Source organism: Phyllobates terribilis, unplaced genomic scaffold (assembly GCF_046119375.1).
Source record: "Phyllobates terribilis strain yellow unplaced genomic scaffold, ASM4611937v1 Scaffold_9__5_contigs__length_417890890, whole genome shotgun sequence".
Taxonomy (NCBI): domain Eukaryota; kingdom Metazoa; phylum Chordata; class Amphibia; order Anura; family Dendrobatidae; genus Phyllobates; species Phyllobates terribilis.
This window is the reverse complement of record NW_027362769.1, coordinates 37,051,806-37,076,532: the sequence shown is the minus strand read 5'-3', so window position 1 is coordinate 37,076,532 and position 24,727 is coordinate 37,051,806. Positions and strand designations below refer to the sequence as shown.

At 40.3% G+C, this 24,727-nt stretch overlaps 1 protein-coding gene and 1 long non-coding RNA gene across 3 annotated transcripts in view; one reads left to right on the top strand and one right to left on the bottom strand.

Moving 5' to 3' along the window:
* NRP2 (neuropilin 2) overlaps positions 1-23,387 on the top strand; it is a 169,785-nt gene extending 146,398 nt beyond the window's left edge. Inside the window, exons 16-17 of one of the 2 annotated variants that reach the window (XM_073646396.1) lie at positions 20,534-20,593; positions 20,701-23,387. In XM_073646396.1, coding sequence (XP_073502497.1) covers positions 20,534-20,593; positions 20,701-20,996 — 356 coding nt within the window. In that variant the 3' untranslated portion in view covers positions 20,997-23,387. Of the gene's footprint in view, positions 1-13,369; positions 14,212-20,533; positions 20,594-20,700 lie in introns of those variants that run through there. The other variant, XM_073646397.1, reaches the window with a different exon arrangement.
* On the bottom strand, positions 18,269-19,400 carry LOC141161513 (uncharacterized). The gene is made up of 3 exons (XR_012250636.1): positions 19,268-19,400; positions 18,918-19,189; positions 18,269-18,804 (listed from the first exon to the last, which is right to left on the bottom strand). It is a non-coding gene; the product is annotated as an uncharacterized lncRNA (long non-coding RNA).
* Positions 23,388-24,727: the final 1,340 nt, after the last annotated feature.

The following is a 24,727-nucleotide window of genomic DNA, read 5'->3' as shown; positions in this document are numbered from 1 at the left end:
AGTAGCTTAACAAGACGCTTTTAATGCCCCTCAGAAGAGACGTGGAGGTCGCAGTAGCTTAACAAGATGGTTTTAATACCTCTTGGAAGAGACGTGGAGGTCTCAGTGGCTTAAATAGACGATTTTAATGCCCCTCGGAAGAGACGTGGAGGTCGCAGTAGCTTAACAAGATGGTTTTAATGCCCCTTAGAAGAGACGTGGTGGTCCCAGTAGCTTAACAAGACGCTTTTAATGCCCCTCGGAAGAGACTTGGAGGTCGAAGTAGCTTAACAAGACGGTTTTAATGCGCCTTGAAAAAGTGGTGGAGGTCACAGTAGCTTAACAAGATGGTTTTAATGCCCCTCGGAAGAGACGTGGAGGTTGCAGTAGCTTAACAAGACAGTTTTAATGCCCCTTGGAAGAGCGGTGGAGGTCCCAGTAGCTTAATAAGACTCTTTTAATGCCCCTCGGAAGAGACGTGGAGGTCGCAGTAGCTTAACAAGACGGTTTTAATGCCCCTTGGAAAAGTGGTGGAGGTCACAGTAGCTTAACAAGACGGTTTTAATGCCCCTCGGAAGAGACGTGGAGGTCGCAGTAGCTTAACAAGACACTTTTAATGCCCCTCGGAAGAGACGTGGAGGTCGCAGTAGCTTAACAAGATGGTTTTAATACCTCTTGGAAGAGACGTGGAGGTCTCAGTGGCTTAAATAGACGATTTTAATGCCCCTTGGAAGAGACGTGGAGGTCGCAGTAGCTTAACAAGATGGTTTTAATGCACCTTAGAAGAGACGTGGTGGTCCCAGTAGATTAACAAGACGCTTTTAATGCCCTTCGGAAGAGACTTGGAGGTCGAAGTAGCTTAACAAGAAGGTTTTAATGCCCCTTGAAAAAGTGGTGGAGGTCAAAGTAGCTTAACAAGACGGTTTTAAGGCCCCTCGGAAGAGACGTGGAGGTCCCAGTAGCTTAACAAGACGCTCTTAATGCCCCGCGGAAGAGACGTGGAGGTCGCAGTAGCTTAACAAGACGGTTTTAATGCCCCTTGGAAAAGTGGTGGAGGTCACAGTAGCTTAACGAGACTGTTTTAATGCCCCTCGGAAGAGATGTGGAGGTCGCAGTAGCTTAAAAAGACGGTTTTAATGCCCCTTGGAAGAGACGTGGAGGTCACAGTACCTTAACAAGACGGTTTTAATGCCACTCGGAAGAGACGTGGAGGTCGCAGTAGCTTAACAAGATGGTTTTAATGCCCCTTAGAAGAGACGTGGTGGTCCCAGTAGCTTAACAAGACGCTTTTAATGCCCCTCGGAAGAGACTTGGAGGTCGAAGTAGCTTAACAGGACGGTTTTAATGCGCCTTGAAAAAGTGGTGGAGGACACAGTAGCTTAACAAGATGGTTTTAAAGCCCCTCGGAAGAGACGTGGAGGTTGCAGTAGCTTAACAAGACAGTTTTAATGCCCCTTGGAAGAGCCGTGGAGGTCCCAGTAGCTTAATAAGACTCTTTTAATGCCCCTCGGAAGAGACGTGGAGGTCGCAGTAGCTTAACAAGACGGTTTTAATGCCCCTTGGAAAAGTGGTGGAGGTCACAGTAGCTTAACAAGACGGTTTTAATGCCCCTCAGAAGAGACATGGAGGTCGCAGTAGCTTAACAAGACACTTTTAATGCCCCTCGGAAGAGACGTGAAGGTTGCAGTAGCTTAACATGACGGTTTTAATGCCCCTTGGAAAAGTGGTGGAGGTCACAGTAGCTTAACAAGACGGTTTTAATGCCCCTTGGAAGAGACGTGGAGGTCGCAGTAGCTTAACAAGATGGTTTTAATACCCCTTGGAAGAGACGTGGAGGTCCCAGTAGCTTAACAAGATGCTTTTAATGCCCCTTGGAAGAGACGTGGAGGTCGCAGTAGCTTAACAAGATGGTTTTAATGCCCCTTAGAAGAGACGTGGTGGTCCCAGTAGCTTAACAAGACGCTTTTAATGCCCCTCGGAAGAGACTTGGAGGTCGAAGTAGCTTAACAAGACGGTTTTAATGCCCCTTGAAAAAGTGGTGGAGGTCACAGTAGCTTAACAAGACGGTTTTAATGCCCCTTGGAAGAGACGTGGAGGTCCCAGTAGCTTAACAAGACGCTTTTAATGCCCAGCGGAAGAGACGTGGAGGTCGCAGTAGCTTAACAAGACGGTTTTAATGCCCCTTGGAAAAGTGGTGGAGGTCACAGTAGCTTAACAAGACGGTTTTAAGGCCCCTCGGAAGAGACGTGGAGGTCCCAGTAGATTAACAAGACGCTTTTAATGCCCCTTGGAAGAGACGTGGAGGTCTCAGTAGCTTAAATAGACGATTTTAGTGCTCCTCGGAAGAGACGTGGAGGTCGGAGTAGCTTAACAAGACTGTTTTAATGCCCCTTGAAAAAGTGGTGGAGGTCACAGTAGCTTAACAAGACGGTTTTAATGCCCCTTGGAAGAGCCGTGGAGGTCCCAGTAGCTTAACAAGACGCTTTTAATGCCCCTCGGAAGAGACTTGGAGGTCGCAGTAGCTTAACAAGACGGCTTTAATGCCCCTTATAAAAGTGGTGGAGGTCACAGTAGCTTAACAAGACGGTTTTAATGCCCCTCGGAAGAGACGTGTAGGTCGCAGTAGCTTAACAAGACACTTTTAATGCCCCTCGGAAGAGATGTGAAGGTCGCAGTAGCTTAACAAGACGGTTTTAATGCCCCTTGGAAAAGTGGTGGAGGTCACAGTAGCTTAACAAGACGGTTTTAATGCCCCTCGGAAGAGACGTAGAGGTCGCAGTAGCTTAACAAGATGGTTTTAATACCTCTTGGAAGAGACGTGGAGGTCCCAGTAGCTTAACAAGATGCTTTTAATGCCCCTCGGAAGAGACGTGGAGGTCGCAGTAGCTTAACAAGATGGTTTTAATGCCCCTTGGAAAAGTGGTGGAGGTCACAGTAGCTTAACAAGACGCTTTTAATGCCCCTCGGAAGAGACGTGGAGGTCGCAGTAGCTTAACAAGACAGTTTTAATGCCCCTTGGAAAAGTGGTGGAGGTCGCAGTAGCTTAACAAGACAGTTTTATTGCCCCTTACAAGAGCCATACAGTACAGCATCTTAAAAATATTATTCCCATTATTGGGGAGTGGGTCTCCCACAGTCTTTGCTAATGCCTTCCAAGCAAAAGCTGACAAAAATAAGGATGGAGGAACTTTCAATAATGGCAACACGGACCACAGTCACCCTGGTGGTATAGTGGTGGTGGAGGCTGAGGATAAGGAGAAGAACATAAAACAGCCGAAATGAGGAAGCGTATACCCATGTGTGGGTGTGAAGCAGTGCATGTGAATACAACTCCCGAAATAACACAGTGGATTTGACTTTATGTTACTGTGCTGTAATTTGGTGGTGATGAGAAGTCTGGCCCAATCCAGCCCTTGTTCATTTTGATAAGGGTCAGCTTGTCAGCATTGTTAGTTGACAGGTGAGTTCGCTTATCAGTTATAATTCCCCCAGCGGCACTAAAAACACGCTCCGATAACACGCTAGCGGCAGGGCAGGCCTGGACCTCCAAGGCATAAAGAGCGAGTTCATTCCAAGTGTCCAGCTTGGATACCCAATAATTAAAAGGTACAGAGGAATCACGGAGGACGCTGGTATGGTCGGCAAGGTACTCCCTCACCATCTTTTGAAACTTTTCACTCCTTGTGAGAGTACCCTGCACCTCAGGGTCTGTACGAAGGGAGGGTCTGAGAAAACTGTCCCAGAACGTTGACAGTGTTCCCCTGCCTCTGCTGGATTGGAGTTGCGTCTCTCTCGCATGTACGCCTTGGTTGGGCAACGAACTGTGACCTCTGCCACTAGCGTGTTTAGATGGGAATTTTTTTAACAGTTCTGCAGCAAGGGCCTTCTGGTACTGCCCCATTTTTGTATACCTCTTCACCTCAGGAATAAGAGAGTGAAAGTTCTCCTTGTAGCGGGGGTCTAAAAGTGTCACCAACCAGTAATGAGTGTCACCCAACATTTTGACAACACAAGGGTCACGGTTAAGGCAGCGTAACTTAAAGTCAGCCATGCGTGCCAGACTGGTAACGGGCAAGACTTCATTGTCCTCACCAAGATGACGACTGACCATGCTCTCCTCCTCCTCCTCCCCCCTGTCCTCAGGCCACCCACGCTGAACCGACGGTGTGACAGTTGTACAGGTACTACCGTCTACAGAGCATGATACAAGCTCCTGTTCTTCCTCCTCCTCCTCCTCTACCTCATTGTCCCCCAATGCATGTTGGGATGAGATGAGGCTGGGCTGTGTGTAATCTTGATCCATCTCATCATACTCTGGCTGCAATGCCTCCTCTTAAATTCTCTGCAGTGAGCATTGCAAAAGACAGAAAAGTGGAATGCTGACGCTAATGATGGCGTCATCGCCACTCACCATCTTGGTGGACTCCTCAAAGTTTGTCAAGATGGTACATATGTCAGACATCCAGGTCCACTCCTGAGGTCTTATGTGTGGAGTCTGACCAGAATATCGACGGCCTTGTTGCAGCTGGTACTCCACAACTGCTCTCTTCTGCTCACTAATCCTTTGCAACATGTGGAGGGTAGAGTTCCAACGTGTGGGGACATCACACACCACTCAGTGTGACGGAAGCTGCAAACGCTGCTGCAACACAGCAAGGGCGGCGGAAGCTGTAGCCGACTTGTGAAAATGAGCTGACAGGCGGCGTACTTTGACAAGCAGATCTGGCAACTCGGGGTACGATTTAAGAAACCGCTGAACCACGAGGTTAAGCACATGAGCCAGGCATGGTACGTGTGTGATCTCGCCTCGCCTCAGAGCCGCCACCAGGTTACGGCCATTGTCACACACGACCATGCCTGGATGTAGGTTCAGCAGTCTCAGCCACAGATCTGCCTGCTTTTTCACAGCTGTCCACAACTCACAAGCAGTGTGAGGTTTCTCACCTAAGCTTATGAGTTTCAGCACAGCCTGTTGCCGCTTGGCGGAGGCAGTACTGCAGTGCTTCCAGCTTGTAACTGATGTGGTGATATCTGAGATGGAGGCTGAACATGAGGAGGAGGAGGAGGAGGAGGATGATGTGCAGGAGCTGTACACTGTGGGGGCAACTCTGACTGACGTAGGGCCCGCAATTCTCGGTGTGGGGAGGATGTGTTCCGTCCCAAGGTCCGACTGGGTCCCGGCTTCCACTATGTTTACCCAGTGTGACGTCAGGGAGATGTACCATCCCTGGCCACAAGCACTTGTCCGCGTGTCCGTTGTCAGGTGGACTCTACCAGTAACTGCGTTGTTGAGGGCACGGCAGATGTTTTGGGACACGTGCTTGTGTAGTGGTGGGGATGGAACACCGGGCAAAATAGTGTCGGCTGGGGACCGAGTACCTAGGGACGGCCACCGCCATAAGGTTGCGGAAGGATTCCATCTCCACCAGCCTAAAAGGCAGCATTTCCAACGCAAGCAGTCTTGAAATGTGCGAATTTAGGACTGTGGCCTGTGGGGCGTTGGCTGCGAATTTCCGCTTTCACTCAAAGGTCTGGGATATGGACAATTGAATGCTGCGGTGGGACGTGGACGTGGACGTTGATGCTGTTTCTTGAGAAACTGCCATAACAAGTAAAGACTGAGAGGAGGGAGCCTCTTTGCATGCAGTATGGACAGGGGATTGCCTTGCACACACAACAGGGGGTTCTATTGCACGCACAACAGTGGAAGAAGCAGTGGTGACACCCGCTGACACTGGTCGTGGACCCTGGGGTTCACCCCACAAAGTTGAGTGCTTTGCTGCCATGTACCTGATCACGATGGTGGTGGTCAGGCTTGTAGTTTTGTCACCCCTGCTGATGCTGGCATGGCAGTTGGTACAAATGGCCTTTTTGGGGTTATCAGCAGAGTCTTTAAAAAAATTCCAGACTCTGGAAGACCTACAGGTTGTACTGGCAACGTCCTTCGTGTTGGTGTTACGGGGAACTGTTGCCTGCCTTCTGTGTGCGGCCACCACACTGCTTCTTCCTGCCTGTTAGGGTACTCTGCCTCCCTCACCCTGTGTGCTGCTGGCCTCGCTCTGCATGTCCTCCTGTCACATTGGGTCAGTTACTAGATCATTCACCACCTCCTCCTCTTCCACTTGCGCACCACGATCCTCCTCCTGACTTCCTGGCAATTGTGTCTCGTCATCGTCCACCTCTTGTGACAAATTGCCAGCGTCGACTTCCTGTGGCCGTGGCTGTTCAAATATTTGGACATCGCTACATGGGATCTCCTTTTCCACGACTTCAAGCGGAGCAGGCGAGGGGCACAAATCTGGAAATGGACCAGTGAACAGCTCTTCAGAGTGTCCAAGTGTGGGATCAATTGCTGTCTGATGACACTCGGCATGATGGGAGGAAGGAGCATCAGGGTGAGGAGGAATATGCGGTCAAGACTCACGGCTACTAAGATTTGACCGTGTGGAAGATTGACCGGAGGTGGTGGTGCCCAGGTAACTGGAAGTAGTATCTGCTATCCAATTAATAACCTGTTCACACTGATCAGTTGGCAATACTGGTGTTGTTCTGTGCTTCCCTAGTAATTCGGTCAAGAAGTGGGAGCGAGAAGATGTGGCTGTTGGTTGTGGCACATTTTCACCTTGGCCACGGCCCCGTCCTCTGCACGCACCATCACCAGAACGTCCAGTTCCACGTCCCTTGCCGCGCTCCTTGCCCATTGTAAAGGAAGTAAAATAGCTTACACTCGCACTATCAATGGAAAAAGGGTAATACAAAGTAGATTAGAACCGTGGAAGAGAAAAAATACAGTTCTATTTCTCTGGCCTACACCCGACTCTTTTAAACAATCTGAACAATCAGGGAGAAACTATTACTGTTTTTCTTTACGGAAAAAATACCAAAAGCTGGATAATAGAGATTTTTACCGTGGAACGGCAAAACCACAGTTATAATTTACTGGTGTATACCAGACTTTTTAAAATAGATATATTTGCGGCTGAACAGTGAGCGTCACACTCAAACTGTTTTTTTTTAGGTAAAAATGGCCCAAAAGTGGATAATATAGAGGTTTGAACTGTGGAACTGCAAAACCACACTTCTATTTCTCTGGCCTACACCAGACTATTTTCAACAAATATATTTGTGTCTGAACTGTCACAGACACACTTTTTTTTTTGGGGGGGGGGGGGGGGGGCACCAAAAGGTTAATAAGATGGGTATTTGTACAGTGTGAAGGAGGAAAAAAAAAAAGAGGATTTAGATAAAAAAAAAAGGATTTTTCCTGGCCCCCGAGACCTGGAGCTATGTCCAGCAATTTCAGCAACAGGAGCACACAGGACTGTAATGCAGCGTTTGCTGGTATAACCACTGCGTCTCCTATACAGCCTGCCTGCCTGATATCTGGGATGGATATTAATCCTGAGAAGGACTGTTTGTTTGATCTGGCAGCCTTTACAGACCCTACACTAACTATTTCGCAGTATATATCTCTCCCTAAATCAGCAGCGCTGTCCCTACATTGTCTGATCCCAGCCGTTTGTGTCCAAGATGGCGGCGCCCGGTTTTAAATACTCGAGGTGACGCTGTGCGGTCAGCCAATCAATGTAATGCCCCACAACCAACATGGCTGTGGCATTACAGTGACTGTCTGGCAATGCCTACATGTTCATTGGCTCTGTAAAGAGCGCCAAACATGCAGGGCGGAGACCCGAGCTCCCACCCGAGTAACCCGGAAATGCTCGGTGCTCGCCAAACATCCCGAGTAGCGTGATGCTCGAGCGAGTAACGAGCAGTGTCGAGCATGTTCGCGCAACACTAACACATAACTAAAAATAACTAAAAAAATGAAGTATTAAAATGAATTCTTAAAAACACCAAATTACCCACCAAAGTCATATTTAAAAAAAACGTATATATGTCAAACTATAGAAAGACCCCAAAACCAAAGCTCTCATTCAAGCCTTGGGGAGCTAAGGTACCTAGACGGTAAATCCACCTACTTTCACATCTAGCTAATTTTTTATGAAGATCTCCACCCCTAATACCCATTGTAACTACATCAATGCCTCTAATTTTCAATAAGTGAGGATTGCATTTGTGATATCTCTTGAAATGTTTTGGTATTGTTTTGAGAGTGGATTCATTAGTGTTAATTTTAGCCTTCTCAAGACAATGCTCCCTCGTTCTTACCTTAAGCTCTCTAATTGTAAGTTCCACATAGAATTTATTGCAGGGACATTCCGCTAGATAGATAACAGCTTTAGTCGTACAGGTAATATGATGACGAATTTCAAAGGACTTGGAGCCATCATGGTTCTTAAAATTCTTGGCTTTAATCAAGTTTCCACAGGCTTTACAGAGCCCCCAAGGAAAAAACCCGTATCTATCCTTAGATTCTGCATAGATTTTAGGTTCATTGTGACTGTGAACTAGTATGTCACTTAAATTACTGGATCGTTTGGCCACAATTGATGGATAATTGTCATATTTACAATATTAATAATTATTATATGCTATATCCATCTTATTAAAATACCCATTATCCTATAGATCTCACTCACACTGCTGAGTTACCTCCCTGGAGGCGATAAGGAGGTACAGCAGAATTCCTACATCAATTTTGTTTCCTTTTTTTTTTTTTTCCCACCTAATTCATTATGTCTTTTGCCTCCATTTTTAACACTTTTTTTTAAAGCTGTTTGTCATTTTTGCATTTTTGTTCATCAGTGTGCTTGTTAGACAACAATTCCAACTTTTTTCACCTAATTCATCACTTAACACTTTTTAAAAGTTGCACACTTTTTTTTCCGCAAATGTACCTCACTACATCCTTGGCACTTTTTTTGCAGTTATTTTTTTTCACAGTCCATTCTACACTAATGTGTGACATTTTGTGCAACTTTTAACTAAAAAAGGCACAAAACAAGCAAAAGAGCAAAAATTATGAATTTGGCACAAAGTCCTCCAGGGTAAAAAAGAAAGACATGGTGCCATAGTGTCTCTTTATGGTACCATATTGCCAAAATATTCTCCCCAGAATACAGAATCCAACAGGAAAACCTGGGAAGAAATTGCAGGCATTTGATACAATGTGCAAACACAATTCTTGCAGTATTACTCTCCATACAACCTGGTGTTTCTGTAGACCCGTCATATGCTCAAGTGCAAGAGGCGTCATCATTTGTCTTTTTTCCTGTACTAGTAATGGCACATTTATTGTAGGACTGATGAATATGACTGTGAACAGTGGTTTCACTCATGATTTCTTATACATACATTTTATCTTGACCCCTAAGGTTGGCATGTAGTTAGGAAAGTCTTGGATTCAGGCAATTTAAAAGCCTTGCATTTCATGGTTTTTCATCTATGTGTAGAAAATCCTCTAATATCTGCTTCAGAATTGAAAAGCTCCTTAGAACAGATGGATTTATGTAAAAAATGGTGTCCCGTCCTTTGTTTTGTTTCTTGTCACACAAAATGAAATGTGAACCTTCCCCGTGAAAGTCCTTGGATCTATGTTATTCACATTGCCTCTAAGTGATTGTGCCTTGTTATCCAACTCATTATCTGTACCCAGTACACCCCTTTCAATAGCAGTTAATGTGCAATAGTTTCAGGACAAGAGGTGACAAGGGGAACAGGGTGCTGTTTGTTCCCAGATTTTGATTTTACATTCGGGGACGTTCACAGAGGAAGTTTTACTGCGACATATTCATTGCTACAAATAATGAACAATAGACTGCGAGGCCAGGAAATTGTCATAGCCATGATTCTGCTGCAGGAATGTTCAAGCGCACATCCTCGGCACTTCATTATACCTAGATTCCTTCCTATAATAGTAAAGTTTTGAAAATAGGCAAGCATCACTGTTCTACTGTAGACCAGGCTCTCCTTGAGTAAAGATACTTCAATATAAAATCACATTAAAATCAGTCTGAATCCAGTACTGTGGCTCGGGTTCTAAAACCATGAAAATGTACAACGTCTTAAAGAGAAACTGACATCTGATACCTACTGCCCAATCCGCGGGCAGCAAGTATCAGGCATCGGCTGTTTGATCTCAGCCAGGTATGTTGTACTCTGAAACACTGCAGCATTTTAGAGATTACCATACTTTAATAGCTTCCGGGGACTGAGCCATGCGGCAGACTAGTCAGACAGGTGAGTCCCCGGCAGCTTCTCCCCGCCAGCTGACAGTGACTGACAGGTCTCTGCCTCTACATGCACATAGGCAGAAACCTGTCAAATTAGGGTAGCGTGTGGGGAAGCTACTTCCCTGCATTGTTTCAGAGTAAAACATACCTGGCTGAGATCGTACGTTATAGCCTGATACATGCTGCCCAGAGATTGGGCAGCATGTATCAGATGTATGTCATACATACAGTATTTTTTGCAGTTTTTTATGCAGTATATTTAGCCAAAGTGGAATGGGAAATATGAAAGAGAAGCTGTCACTAGATTAATTTTACCTGATTCACGGACAACATGAATTAGAGCCTGGCTGTACAATTGCCGCCAAGCATATGTCTCTGAACACTGCGGCATTTCAGAAAAAACATAGTCTGAAAAGCGCCAGCTGGAAACCATAGGGAGATATCTGAGAAGTGTGGTGCTGCCTCCAGTCAGTTTCTCTCCACCCTAGTCCAGTTGATTGACAGGTCTGGGAGACACACTGGAGTAATCAGGTCTTTCCCCATGGTCCCTGACTGACTTTTTAAACTATGCATTCTCTGAAACGCCATAGCGTTTCAGAGATAGACATACCTGATTGCATTTGTGTTTTTCGGGAAGCATGAATTTAGTGAAAAGTTGCCTTTAAAAGTAATCTGTCACCAGGTTTTTGTCATATTATCTGAGAGCAGCATTATGTAGAGGCAGAAATCATGTTTCCAGCAGTGTGTCACTTACTGGGCTGCTTGCTGTAGATTTAATAAAATCACAGCTTTATCAGCAGGAGATTATCATTAGAGGACTAGTAAACCTGCGGCCAGGTAGTCCTCCATATTCAGGAGCTCTGTATAACCCTGGCTGCTCCACTAATTGGCAGCTTTCTGTCTGTGCACAGTGCACTGCTAATCAGTGGTGTAGGCGGGGTTATACAGAGCTCAGCATTCAGAGAACTGCTAGACTTGCAGCAGGAAAAACAGTGAATTTTTTTCCAAACTACAGCAAGGAGCCAAGTAAGTGACACATCACTGAAATTGGAGTCTCTGTCCCTACACTATGCTACTCTCAATTGCATAGCAAAAACCTGCTGACAGATTATCTTAAAGGAAGGACTTATATTCCTCTTTTTTTACAGGTTCCACTTCTGTCTAAAAAAAAACTGTAGTGGCATTTTTCCATAAAACACTGTGTAGGAAACCATGATCAAATGAATGCCTTTTCACTGAATATTAATGTGTTAAGGAACAGAAGTGCAAGAGATAATTAGATATTAATGATTCAATGAGAAGCCACAATCAAGTCATAGCGGCTTGTTGCTTGGACACTACACAAATTTTGTAGAATTTTCTTAGATTTCTTTGACTACCCAATTTTTCTGCAGAGGGAAATCCATTAGTATATTTGGAAATGAATTTCAGTATCCAAAAAAAAAAAAATCTGCCGCATAGGAATACACCTCTATGTACAAAAAGTACTAAACAGAGAATAACAAACCTGTCAGCAGCAAATTGTTGTCTACTCCCTCTTAGCAGCGTTGTGTTTTTGTAATCAGGACGGAGTACAAATTGTAAAGAAATATATTAAATAAGGTAATGAAGCTAGTCTGTACAGATTTACTGACTATGTTAATCATAGTTAGTGTCTCAATAAATCTCACCTATGGATATTAAATAATAATTAGGAAATCCTGTGTCTACCACTATTCCATTAAAGACAATGGCGACAGGTATTATTACAGCTGCTTTAATTTTATCCCATTAATTTTGTAGCCACATTATATTTAATTAATATTCAGAACAGTGTTCATATCTTGAAGGAGGTGAAGGCAAGCTCCAATACTGAACATTTTACTTCTTATTCTGCAACACACATCTTCTAAGCCTCTGACATATGAATAGTTACAGAGAGGTTGACTTACCCTTGAGAAGGAAAGAAAAGTGCATTGCCTGCTCAAGTTAAGTTGACAAATTAAGAAAGAGAACAGTATTGCTGAGCAGGCAACATATAGACAAATCTACATGATAAGGGATTTGGCTGACCCTGTGTTATTGGAAACGGTATATTTCCTCAAGGTCCAGCTTACATTCTGTGGTATTTCATACACCTCCAAGAATTTAACTGGATGTCTTTCGCTCAACATAAATTTAGGTGCAGCCAAGGCCAGTCTAGTTCAGAGACAAGCAATTTCCGAAAAGTTAGAGAATTCGTACTTGCTTTAGTCAAGTAGATTTAAAGGCATCCTTTTCTTTTTACGTTTCTCATTGCAAATCATCTTGCACATCAAGTCAACATCTCCCTTCCCGGTTTATGCACTTCATAAAATTCTGGCAGACACTAATAGACCAAATATTTGTAGTCAAAGTTTGTTTGAAATTGTTTTTGAGATGTTCAGCTGCTTGAACTTGTGCAGTCTTGGAACATATTAATGGCTCATGCTTATGAGGTGCTTAAGAGCAGTGGGGATATTTTTTTTATGTGGTCATTAATTTCAAGCAGCTCAGCACATTACTAGATAAAATCTTGATGCTGTTGTCCAGTTTAAAATGAAAAGTTGGCAGTCACTTGTTTTGAGCGAGACGGGTTCTGCCCAGGAGTATGCGTATTGCGTACCACACAGAGTGACTGCCAACTTTTCATTTTAGACCGAACAACCCCTTTAAGTACAAGGCTGCTTTTTTTTTGTTTTGTTTTTAGCTCTAAGTAAAACTAAAAAAGGGACAAACAGTACATCATTGAGTCCTACTGTAATACCACCCATATCATGTGGATGTTAGTTATACTCTTGGCCTATTTAGATCAGATATAGAGATTGTTATAGTATAATGATAGAAGAATCTACGTGTGTTGTTATGACTGATAACCATTCGGCTTTCCTTACCTTAAGAACTAATTCACACAATTCTATAGCGGCTGTATTTTCTTGCCCATATTTCATCTGTTCTGGTTCCGGAACCCAAAGTTGTGTCTAGACTTTTATAATTATTAAATATGTTATTATTGAAAATGCTCTCTTTAGTCATGGAAACATTTCAATAATAGCTGTCATGGCAGTCAGGAATTTTTAAGGTGTAGATGTACTTTATTATAACATAGTTATACATTATAGATTTTTTATTCTGCTAGATTAGTGAGTGTATTTTATCAATACAATTGAAAAAGCATTTAAAAGCATGTGTGATTTTTCTTGATCTTAGTCCTCCTAAATCCTACCTAGCAACACTCTTCTGTGTCTCTCCACCAGGGGGCACCCTTCTACCAGGGAGCGAGCCCACAGTGGATACGGTGTCAGTGCAGCCCATCCCAGTCTACTGGTATTACGTTATGGCAGCAGGAGGCGCTGTTCTGGTGCTGGTCTCCGTCGCACTAGCCTTGGTGCTCCACTACCACCGATTCCGCTATGCGGCCAAGAAGAGTGACCCAGCCATCACCTACAAAACCTCACACTACGCTAATGGGGCACCTCTGGCAGTGGAGCCTACCTTAACTATAAAACTAGAGCAAGATGATCCCGATCACAGTTCACGTTGCTGAGGGCGATATGGACGCTGGATCTAGACTTAAAAGACTCAAGAACTGTTGGCTCAATTTGCACTTTTATTCTCCCTTTCCTTATAAACCCAACAATACTTTGTTCTGCATATTTTTGAACTCATAGACATCTCGACCCCACTTGACTGTCTCTAAAATCTAATGCTGCATCTTGGAATACGTTTGAGATAAAGGGGCAATGCCTTTTAGAACCTGAATGCTCTTTATTTTATTTTCAAAGACAATTATTTTTCCAAGTTTTTCTTTTTTTTTTTTTTAATTTTCCCCCGGATGGAAAACAAATATTGCCTGACAACATGGAGGAAAGTTTGTAAGAGTATGCATACATGCATATCCATATCCTTGTGTGTATGAAGTAGAACGAGAAAAGTGGTGAAAGCCACTAATAGAAGAAATGTATTTCAGTGAGCTCACGAACACTAATGCCATTCAGTACGATCCACAGTAGAGGCCCACATGGAAAACCTTTGGGGACAAATCTATAATGTTTGTGAATATTATTGTACATTTACCATAATGCATACATAATGTTATTTGCTATACTCCTTACACGCTACCATTTCAGGAATTTTCTAAGCACGAGTTATTCTCTTAAATGATTGTGCCAATTTTCCAACTTGTGCTTGGGGAACAGATCTTGAAAACATGGTAGCCACATTAAGAAATACAATGTTACCAAAGGGGTAACAGGAAAAATCTATCTGCCAATACTGTGGAGCTCACTGCAGTACATTTTTAGACAGCTTAGAGTACATATATGCAATTACAAAACAAAGGAAAAATTATTTTTGTTTCTTGAGAACTGTTCTTTTTGTAAACTTTCAGAAATCCATTTTGCTTAAGCAACTATTTTTATGGCCTCACATCATACAAAATAATACTCATTGGGCCTGTTTTCAAGACATGAGTTGTGGACAAATGACAAGAACAAAAAAGGGGTACATCATTAAAATGAATGCAAAATAAAGCAATAGTATCCCATGAGAAAGGTCAAAAGCATCACGACTAATTAATTACTTTGAGGAACACCACTATTTCTTCTCTGCACTGGTCTTTATACATTTCCCCAGGTATAATTCACCTACTCATTTTGGCTCTCGTTGATCATAGCTAGAGGAGGTGCCCTGACGAGTTGGCCATTGGACATGTATTTCAATACTGAACCACTGGAATATCGAATTGTTTCCTTTATAATCTGAGTCACTTATTTCTTACCTCTGAGCCACCTTTTATTTGCCACTATTTGCCCAGTCTATGAATGAAGTAACTTCTGCTTAATGTGTTCAGCGCCTTTATATATCACTACATTATATAATTATTACTGTCTTATCTAGTAACAGTCATTATAGTGACTATATAGTCAGTATTATTAACACAGAGTAACAAAGTCCCCGTGAACATTGCTGTAAAGTGATATCTACAGTAAGGAGTGAAATGACAATAGATATGTTGATTTATCTGGGCTTTTGAAGGCAATCAGCAGCCATTGCTCAATTTGTTTTCCTGCACTGGTGAAGTACCAATGGGGCAAAAATTGCTCAAAACAACACAATGGGTTAAACTACTGTACGTGCACACTAACATTTTATGCTCCTTCGCACCCTCCTGTCTTCTGTGTTAGTTTTTAAAGCTAAATGAGCAAAGATGACAGCTGGTTGGTTGGAGAAAGATAAAAAGTGGCCATGCAGACCCCTGTGATGCCCATCAGATAACAGCACGGCTGATGAAGAGATATGTGCATTCATTGTATGTACTGTAATAGAGAAATAGTGCTTACTACAAATTACATAAACTACTGGTATGTGCCACGTTTTAATTATAACCCATTTCTAATACGATTAGCAGATTTATACGTTAAAGTTCAGAGCTAGAAATATTACATATGGTATTTACATCTGCAGTAAATTTGGCTCCAAGTTTTCCACCTTTGGAATTAGAAATTTCAGGCTCTGATAGCATTTAATGGAATCACTAACAAAAATGTCCAAGGTAATATAAATACTTTTAACATATATGCTTGCATTACAGATTATTACTTATGTTCCAATATGGGACCTTCTTCAAGTAGTACAAGATTAGTAAACAGGATCTTAACTGCAGAAGCGGCCCCAGTGTCGCCTTTTGGGCAGGTGCAGATGGGCGAATTATCGGTCCGAATTCAATCTGACAAAACATCGGATCGCACCCAGACTAATATTAGTCTATGGGGCCGTGCACATGTCTGATTTTTTTCCTTGGACAGAGCCGTTCAAAGGAAAAATTCTCTGCATGTCCCAGTTTGATCCGATATTTGGATCACACTTGTCCATGCAAGTCAATGAGTGCGTGAGAAACATCAGACTGCACTCAGACTCCATCCGAGAACAATCCGATTTCCGCGGACTCACAAGGGAGAAGATGGAAAAATTTTGTTCTTCATCTTTTCCTCATCCTCACAGTGTATCCAATTTGCTCATCCGAGAAAATCAGATCACACTATGCTGACACTCTGATCATTGTAACATTCGTATAATCGTCCCAATTACTCGGATGGGAGATTCTACAGCCGTCTGCACGAGCCCTTAGGCTAAGACCAATATTGCACTTCAACCCTATCAAAGTGACTGCTATTTCTGGTATAAAAAATAATATTAAAAAAATAAAACAAACTAATCTTGTACTATGTCATCTATGTAGGTGCTACTAAAAAATAACTAAAGTATTCCCTTAGGTTACCAGGGAAATTTCACCCATTTTTGCAGTATTTTTTTTTACCATATTTAAAAAGTAAACCAAAAATTGAAATCTTCGTGCTACAACTCTTTAGTTTGGGTCATACATTTCAGGAGAAAAATCTCATCACCTGACCTTTACTTCTGGTCCTGATGAAGACACATCTCTAACTGATGAGACACATGCACTTTTGCCATGTGTTTTTATTTATTTTTTGTAATGTACATAACAATTGTGGCTCACACATTTTGCAGTTCAGTGTTAGTGGAGCTTAAGAACAATAAGTTTTACTTATTTTTTTAGGTAGCAAATGGGTGGCCTTATATGCTAAAGTGACATAGAAATGTATATTTTTTTTGTATCCATGCTGTTCTTTGGGTGTTTGAATGTATTTCTCACAGAAATGCTAGTATACAGTTCACTGCTGTGTATAATGATTTTGAGCCTTTTTGTATTAGATTGGTTTTGTCCATTTGGCATTACTGCTAATTATTTTTCTGTGATGTAATACCGCACATAATTATGTGCCTAGAAGTTGAAATATTTTGTACATTGTAAAGTACCTGTATACCACAAGGCAAAACAGGCAGTGTAGAGTGATAAAACCGAGATAAAATTCAACCAGCTTTAAATTTCCATATTTCATCTACTTCACATGAAACAAAATCTTTTATTTATTTGAAGGCAACCTAATGTTCACTGTTTCTTGTTATTTCCTGTTGTATTTTTTTTTTCAGTAGAAAACTTCCAAAGTCTGTTAGTCCCTGTTGTCCAACTGATGCCGCGTAGATGAGACGAGGTTCTCAATGGCCTTGACTTTGTGGGCCTTCTTGCTTGACATAGCCTACAAACTCTGTAGGTCTCATCACGGGAACACTTGGACAGCATAACAGTGTATGGAAGAAGGTTGTTAAGTCTATGTGTGGTGATTACCAATATTCTTCAGGGATCTATGTTGCAAGAATTAATTCTCATGATCCACTTTGTCTGTTATCATGCCAACTTGCTGCACAATGCATTATAAACCCATTTACCATGAAAGTGGTTCTTACAAAATGGCTTCCTTCCGGAGCTATGTTTTTTCTTCAGAGATTTTTTTTTCATAGAGCCTAATTACAGGAGGAAATTTATTGTGACTGTTTTAAAAAAATACATCAGTCCTAAAGTGTAAGTGAAATTCTGCTGCTAGCCTTCTCATGTCTGTTTAATCTAGCAGCAGTATCTAAGGCTTACCATCTGTTTTACATAATTAGAACAAAGTTCCTTGATTGTAAATAGCATTTACTGTTTGGTTCAATTGAAAATTATATATATACTTATATATAAGTGTGTATATATACACACACACACAATCATACACATACAGTATATACATACAGACAACACAAAGGAGTAACTAGCTGCACAAAGAAAATAACTAAACAAAAGGAACAAGTAAAACAGGGCACCTTTTGGCTCTCGGTTTCCTATTTTTTTGGAAACTGTTCATCATTAATGTGTTTTTCTTCTACATCTTTTCTGCCTTTTTAGATGTTTGTGTTATTGTTGTTGTCTGTTCTAAAATTGGAAACAAGTTCATAAAAAGACAAATATCATGAAATGTATGTTCTCTTTCCCATCTATGTAAAGTCTTCTTCGTTACAATGTTTGTCATCTTGGTGTCTGGTTCTGAAGCGGTTGCTTTAAAACGTTTAACAAACACAATTATCGAGGTCTACAATACAAAACTAATTGGGCTCAGAAGTCAGTCAAACACAATTTCTTTGTAGAAAAGGCATAAACTGTTATAAGAAATAAAATAGTTTCAAAATATGCCTTGTGACAAGGGGGAGATGTTATGGTATTTTATTAAAGGGATAATCACATTAAAGGGAAGCTGAATGCAGAATGCCACTCTTCCGGTTGCCTATACAAAAATACCACCTTTTTGGTTGGTTGGTTGCCCAATACTTATGGATGGTTGCCCAACATTTAAGTCTCATAAGATAGGCAACAACTATTTGAACTAATACTCTTTAATAGGCAAGTAATAATAATAATGGACCTTTATAATCATATTGGTTTATTGGTCAAGTGCTCTTCAATGTCCTGGTCTAGAGGTTATGGCGTTTCTCAGCCATGATTCTGCCCATATTTTAGATACTCCAGAGAAATCTTTAATTTAATGTGATTATCTAAGTGCTTTGATTAAAGGCACAGCCCTTTAAGATAAAATTACCCCATAAATGTTATCCATGTTTCTACATGTTAATTATTTACAAACAATTGGGCATGGAGAATGCTGTTCCTTACCTATATGCTGTAAATTGTTATTTTCTATGAAAACCCTGGTAAAATCACTATTGGAAAAATATGATATCCAATAATTTTCTCCCTCCTCCCTTATAATTGCACATTTCTTGCTTTGTCCTCTGCCTGAGAATGAAAGAAAAAAAATATGGAAATTTGAAACTTATTTGATCATGTGTTGTGTGGAATGTAATTAAAGGATAATATTTTTGTACAAACATCTGTTTCTCTTTACTTACCACTGGAAATGGTTCGGATAAATGATGCTGGCTCTCAAGCACTTAAACAAATTCACAGTTTTTTTTGTTCTCCATCATCTTCTCTGTCTTATGGTATCAGCATTTTGCTTACTGTCTTGAAGTTTCAATCAGCCTGTCACCTGAGACGACAATGATGGTAGTTCCGGGATTTTACTAAAGTTGCTAAGTGCTAAATTGCCCGAATGTGATTATAATGAAGATTGTCCTCTCTCTGGGGTAATCAACAAAATGGGACATCATTTTCCCTTTCCCTAAAGGACAGAAGTAAGCAACACAATCACGTTGGTGCGCATCAGCAGCTTAGTAGAAATTTACCGTGATGATCTCACCAGACTTAGCTTCTCAGCTGATGCAATGTTCATCCAGTATTTTCTGAAAAGTTATACGGTGAAAAAGGAATAGAAGGTGATCTGAGAAAGTATGGGATATACTGCACCTCTCTAAGATTCACATGTGCCCTGTAACCCCTGATTCAGCACATTATCTTTTATGCGATTAGGCAATCTGGTATAACAAGATGAGTCAGTATGCAAACGGATTATAGGATTAAAACCCTTCCTTGGCTTGCCAATATCATATGACTGATTTTCTAATACATTGGTCCCTTAGTTAATTAGTAATTTTAGGCAACAGAAATCTTTGGTACAATACAGCAAATTGTGTCTATACTAGTTCAGTTTGATTGTGATGGATGGAGGCTTTATTTTTATATTCACATAAATGTATTCATAAGAACAGAACAATAAATCTGAAATAAGGTACAAACTTGCATATATGCACTGAAATTTATAGTATTCTCAGAAATATCAAATATCTGGTTTAGAGGGATTGATATGGGTACCAGCTACCATGTTGTACTAACTGATCTGGTATAACGTGAACACTACATGGCATGGCTGATTTTAGCTGCTCTAACCTAATATGTTTTCTGGTGCCATTTTACAAATTCATTATTGACAGTGCTAAAAATTACTATTTTCTAGACAAGTAACTATAGACTTCTAACCAATCTTGAACTAGAAACTTCCCGTTACTGTTTTACTCTCTGGTATTCTTAAAAAATGTAGATATTATTTGCAAAAAGATAGCAAAAGTTTTGATTTGTTCTTTTCTGCACTCTAGCATGGTTAAGTAAAAAAACTGTGATGCGACATTACATCGCACATAGAAAACCTTAATCAGGCAAAGTTATGTGTGGACTGCCCACAGTAACCAGTCACATCATTCCTTTTTTTCCAAACCTACCTAAAAATTTCCAAAATTGGATTTTTGTCCTTAAGCAGAAAAAAATATCTGTTTACATTAGTTCCATAACATGTACATATAATTTTTTAATACTACTAGTATCAATAGTGTCCGTATGGATTGTTATATAGCCATTGCAAAATAATAACACATACCTAAGACACGATAATAACATTTGCAAAATGTAGAGAAAGCTAAAACCTTCAAACTGTTTGGTAATTGAAACTATAAATTATAATGTCCTTTATATAATTTATATAATGTATGCATTTTGTTTCTGAATTTTGTCGAAAAGATTTTAACTTATTTTCTTGTCACGTAAAAAATGTTTTATTTTGTGCTTTTTTTAGTGGATGTTCCAATGATACGACATCATGACCCACAGGGACGTAGCTATGGAGGGAAAATAAGTAAGAGACCCTGTTATTTTCTCTGTTCTTCTATCTTTTCTGATTTATTTTAAATATTCTACTATGTGTTGTTGTTTAATTCCTATTGAATGTTTACTGTATTTTAGGTGACTATGAATCCCACACAACATTCCCCACGAATAATGTGGTAACTCCAAGATCTGATAAAGAGGAAAGTTGGCTTTATACTTTGGATCCAATTTTGGTAACCATTATTGCTATGAGTTCTCTCGGAGTCCTTCTTGGGGCTATTTGTGCTGGTTTACTACTCTACTGCACGTGCTCCTACACAGGCCTTTCCTCTCGTAGCTCTACAACATTGGAGAACTACAATTTTGAGCTTTATGATGGGATAAAACATAAGGTGAAAATGAATCCACAGAAATGTTGTTCTGAGGCATGACGGAATGCTGCAGCTATGTGATTGTGAACACTTGGTGATGCCCTTTCTCCTAGCCATCAGATGTGGTGGCCATAAAATAGCTGTTTCAGCTGCTTTTCTTCATTAGGACACTGAAACTGTGTTTCTACAAAAAAATTGAAGGAAATATTTTAAGAAGAATGAACAATTCTCATCCTCAATCAATGCCTCCCAAAACTACAATGCCTCCTAATGTTGCAGACCTGATGTATAACTTTTCAGACTATCTACATATGACATGTCTCTCCATGGATGAGTGATGTGAATTAAAATCTCGTATCAGTGCTGTTTGTGTTATCACTTGGACCTTTGGGAAACAGCACTTTTAGCAGATCGAGATCAATTTCTCCGAGCCCGAAGTGAAGAGTTGCACGACAGCATCTAGATATGAGTAGAAGAGCCTTAAGATTACTTGTGATTCAGAGCCATTTTCTACAGTCAGGTCTCTAATGGAATTATGACTGTCTTCTTTAGGCGTTCTATTACAGTTTTTTTCTTTTTTCTTTTTTTTTTTCAAAATGCCTAAATCTAAGGACAAATTTTTAAAGGGTTTTATATTCAGAGCTGGCTTTGATTGTACCTTTTATGTATTGTATGTTTGGGTGGGTGGGGATGACTACAATTCATGTATTGTCTTCTGGTGAAGCTTTTTAACCCCTAAACTTTCCAACAGTGTGCCGTAGAAAGATTTATTAAAGTGTACCCTTCTTCAAAAAATATTAGAGACAGCCATTCTATAAGATGATAAACTTCATAAATCTTGGCTTGTTGGTACCAGTAAATTTCTATGTCACATTCCTTAGAGCACTGGTTTAAATTCAAAATGGCTGCCTTTTCTATATGACTAGAGAGAAGCACTTTAATAACCTATCTAGTCCTTTACTTTTCAGGTGGATTAAAGAAAGAGAACAATAGATTTTGGACATTTTGAGAAGATCATTTTCATCAATGAACAGAATATTCACAGTGCCCACTTTTAAATGCCTGTTATTTTAGTTCCCAATCTGCAATTGTACTAGTGCAACATATTTATTGAGCGAGAGAAAACAATGGGATATTCATTCATCTTAGATATCATTACAATGAGAAAGTGAGCAGGCCAGTCATTCTCCTGGCATAATTCAAAACCAGCAGTAGAAAAGTATTAACCTTGGGTTCATACATTTATGTCATGCACACATTATTTAATTTTTTTTTCATAGAGACTTCCATAGGTGACGTGACACATCCTCTCCTTTGATACTGTTCTTGATGGTAGAAATAAGGGCAGTATTTATAGCTCTCAAATACAAGCAAGATGGAATCTTTTTCTATATACATATAGTGTCCATCTGTCCAATTCCCAAAGTTTGTCTGTCCAGTGCATACGCCTAAGTATGAACAGCCTTAAAATATGCATAACCAACTGGGTAGCAAAGCATGCTTGGAGTAAACTAAAAGCCACTTCTTAGCTGTGTCTGCCTTAACTATATGTAGCATAACCCATCAGCCATTTCTTTACATGTAGTGGTCATGTAGCATTAGTTCATATAAAGGTAAATGGCATGTCTTTGGTCTACCCAACCAACATGACACGTTCACACAGTTTTGATGTGGAGCATATAAATCCAATATTAGATCCAAAAAGTGAGAGAAATGTAAGAGTTAGAGTTGCCTTCTCTTCTTCCTTGAGGATCCCATACCAGTTTTGGATCTGCTTCTTTGCGAACGTTGGTTACTTTGTGTCACTAAGAATTTGGCACGACAAAGCAAAGAAAACCCAACATCAGCCCACACCGGTAATGAATAGTCAGATTAGATGAATATATATACATTATATTTTCATAGGTGCTTTCTCTCACATTAAGTAGCACTTAGTTGCAATTGGAGGGGCAATATCTGGCATTTTTGGTACTTTGGTGCCTATTTGTTGACTTTTGTTTGATGGTTTATATTTATGGATTGTAATGCCCAGTTCATTGTACTGTGTATGATTGTTTTTTTTTTGTAAAATAGAAGAATCTAGTGTCTTATACCTACGAGAAGCTGTTTTCTTGTTGTATTTTTGATTAGGAAATAGGGGCTGTTTACATATCAGGAGCAGCTACACTCATCACTTTTCCTTTTAACATAGTCCTGTTTCCTACTTAAGTGCCTTGGATATTCAGATGATGGAACTAATTATTTATTGCCATGATTTCTTGAGGGCCCTTTCAAATGTGAATGTGATCTACATGTTTAGAACTTGGTTTGGAAAAAACTGTTGTAGTAAGTGTGTAGTTCCTGTTGCCAAAGTATGAATAGATATAGCCATTGGATGATTATTCGTACAGGATCTGGGGTCATGGAGTAGGTTCATTTACTCATATTAATGGCGCATACTCTTTATCATTACAGACTAGTCAGATGCTGAACTGCCTTCTGAAATGTCAAGAATGAATCCCCTTAAACCGTTCTTATACTAAGTACTACAGTGGAAGGAAAAGTGATTGTTTTGTTTGCAGTTGCCAACTGTTCAGTGCCTCTTTAGGGTTAAAGTTTATACCTAATGCATAGGATGCAGCAGGGCAGAATTTTATTATTGTAGTGGAAAGTGCAACTTTTTTTGATGTGTAAGGAATAGTTTGCAAAATTTTCTTTAGTTTGTTTGCTTTCGTGTACAAATGTGACCTCTAAACCACCACGGCAATTAATGATGCCCTGATGATCAGTTATAATACATTGCTATCTGAGAATGTATCCAGACCTCCTAGTAGCCCTTCTAGACCGGCTACCATCCCTGAATGTATCCTATATAGTTAAACTGATAAATGCAGAAGGTTGTTCCTCTTGTATGAAGACATAAGTACCTTTGAAACATACAGTGGCAGAATTACCCTTAGGAAAATGGTAATCTACTTCTTTTTTATTATTATTATTATTGAGGACTTATATATTAATTTCTAATACCTCAAAATTTTGGCTACAAGCAATCATATTACAAGTCAACATGTTTGGGGCCCTTTTTTAGCTGAAGAGCCTTCTTCATGGAGAGGTAACTATAAAATGACTTTGTATCAAATGCATATTTTACCCTTTGTCTTCTATATTTCATTTCTGATAGAGTTCCGCAGGAAGTCTCCCTTCTCTGTAGAGGTTTTTGAGCATTTGGAGTATATAAGATTCTTAGTAACAAATACAAAATGCCTAAATTATTAATCAGTCTAATAGTCAATCATTATTATGGTTACTTTTGCAAAAACAAATAAGGAACTGGTGTATTTGCATTTTAGTGGCGTGTGCATATAGATGTGTATAACGAATGGATTAGGATCTAAAGTATAATAAAAAAATAAAAATGGTAGCAATGTCCAGTTTACCAACCAATGCATACTTTGTTATCAATTACCGTACATTGAAAAACATACTGGATTAAAAATCTAGCAATCATTAACTGTACAGATTCAAACAATATGTAATATGTAAGAAAATTATTCATTCTTTGCCACTTATGAGATTGACTCAAGTATTTCTCCATAGAATTAACTAGATTCTACTCATTTAGTGTATCAAATGACTATCTAAATTGGCATAAGTATATAATATCTGATTCAGCTGTATTCTGTATGGGTTTCCTGCATTGCTGTAATATGATTATTCTAAAAAATGAATCAAATTAACACAATATGATCATACAAGGTCTGGATCTTCACAGAGAGTGGAACTTCCAAGCGTCTTGAGATGACGAACACTTT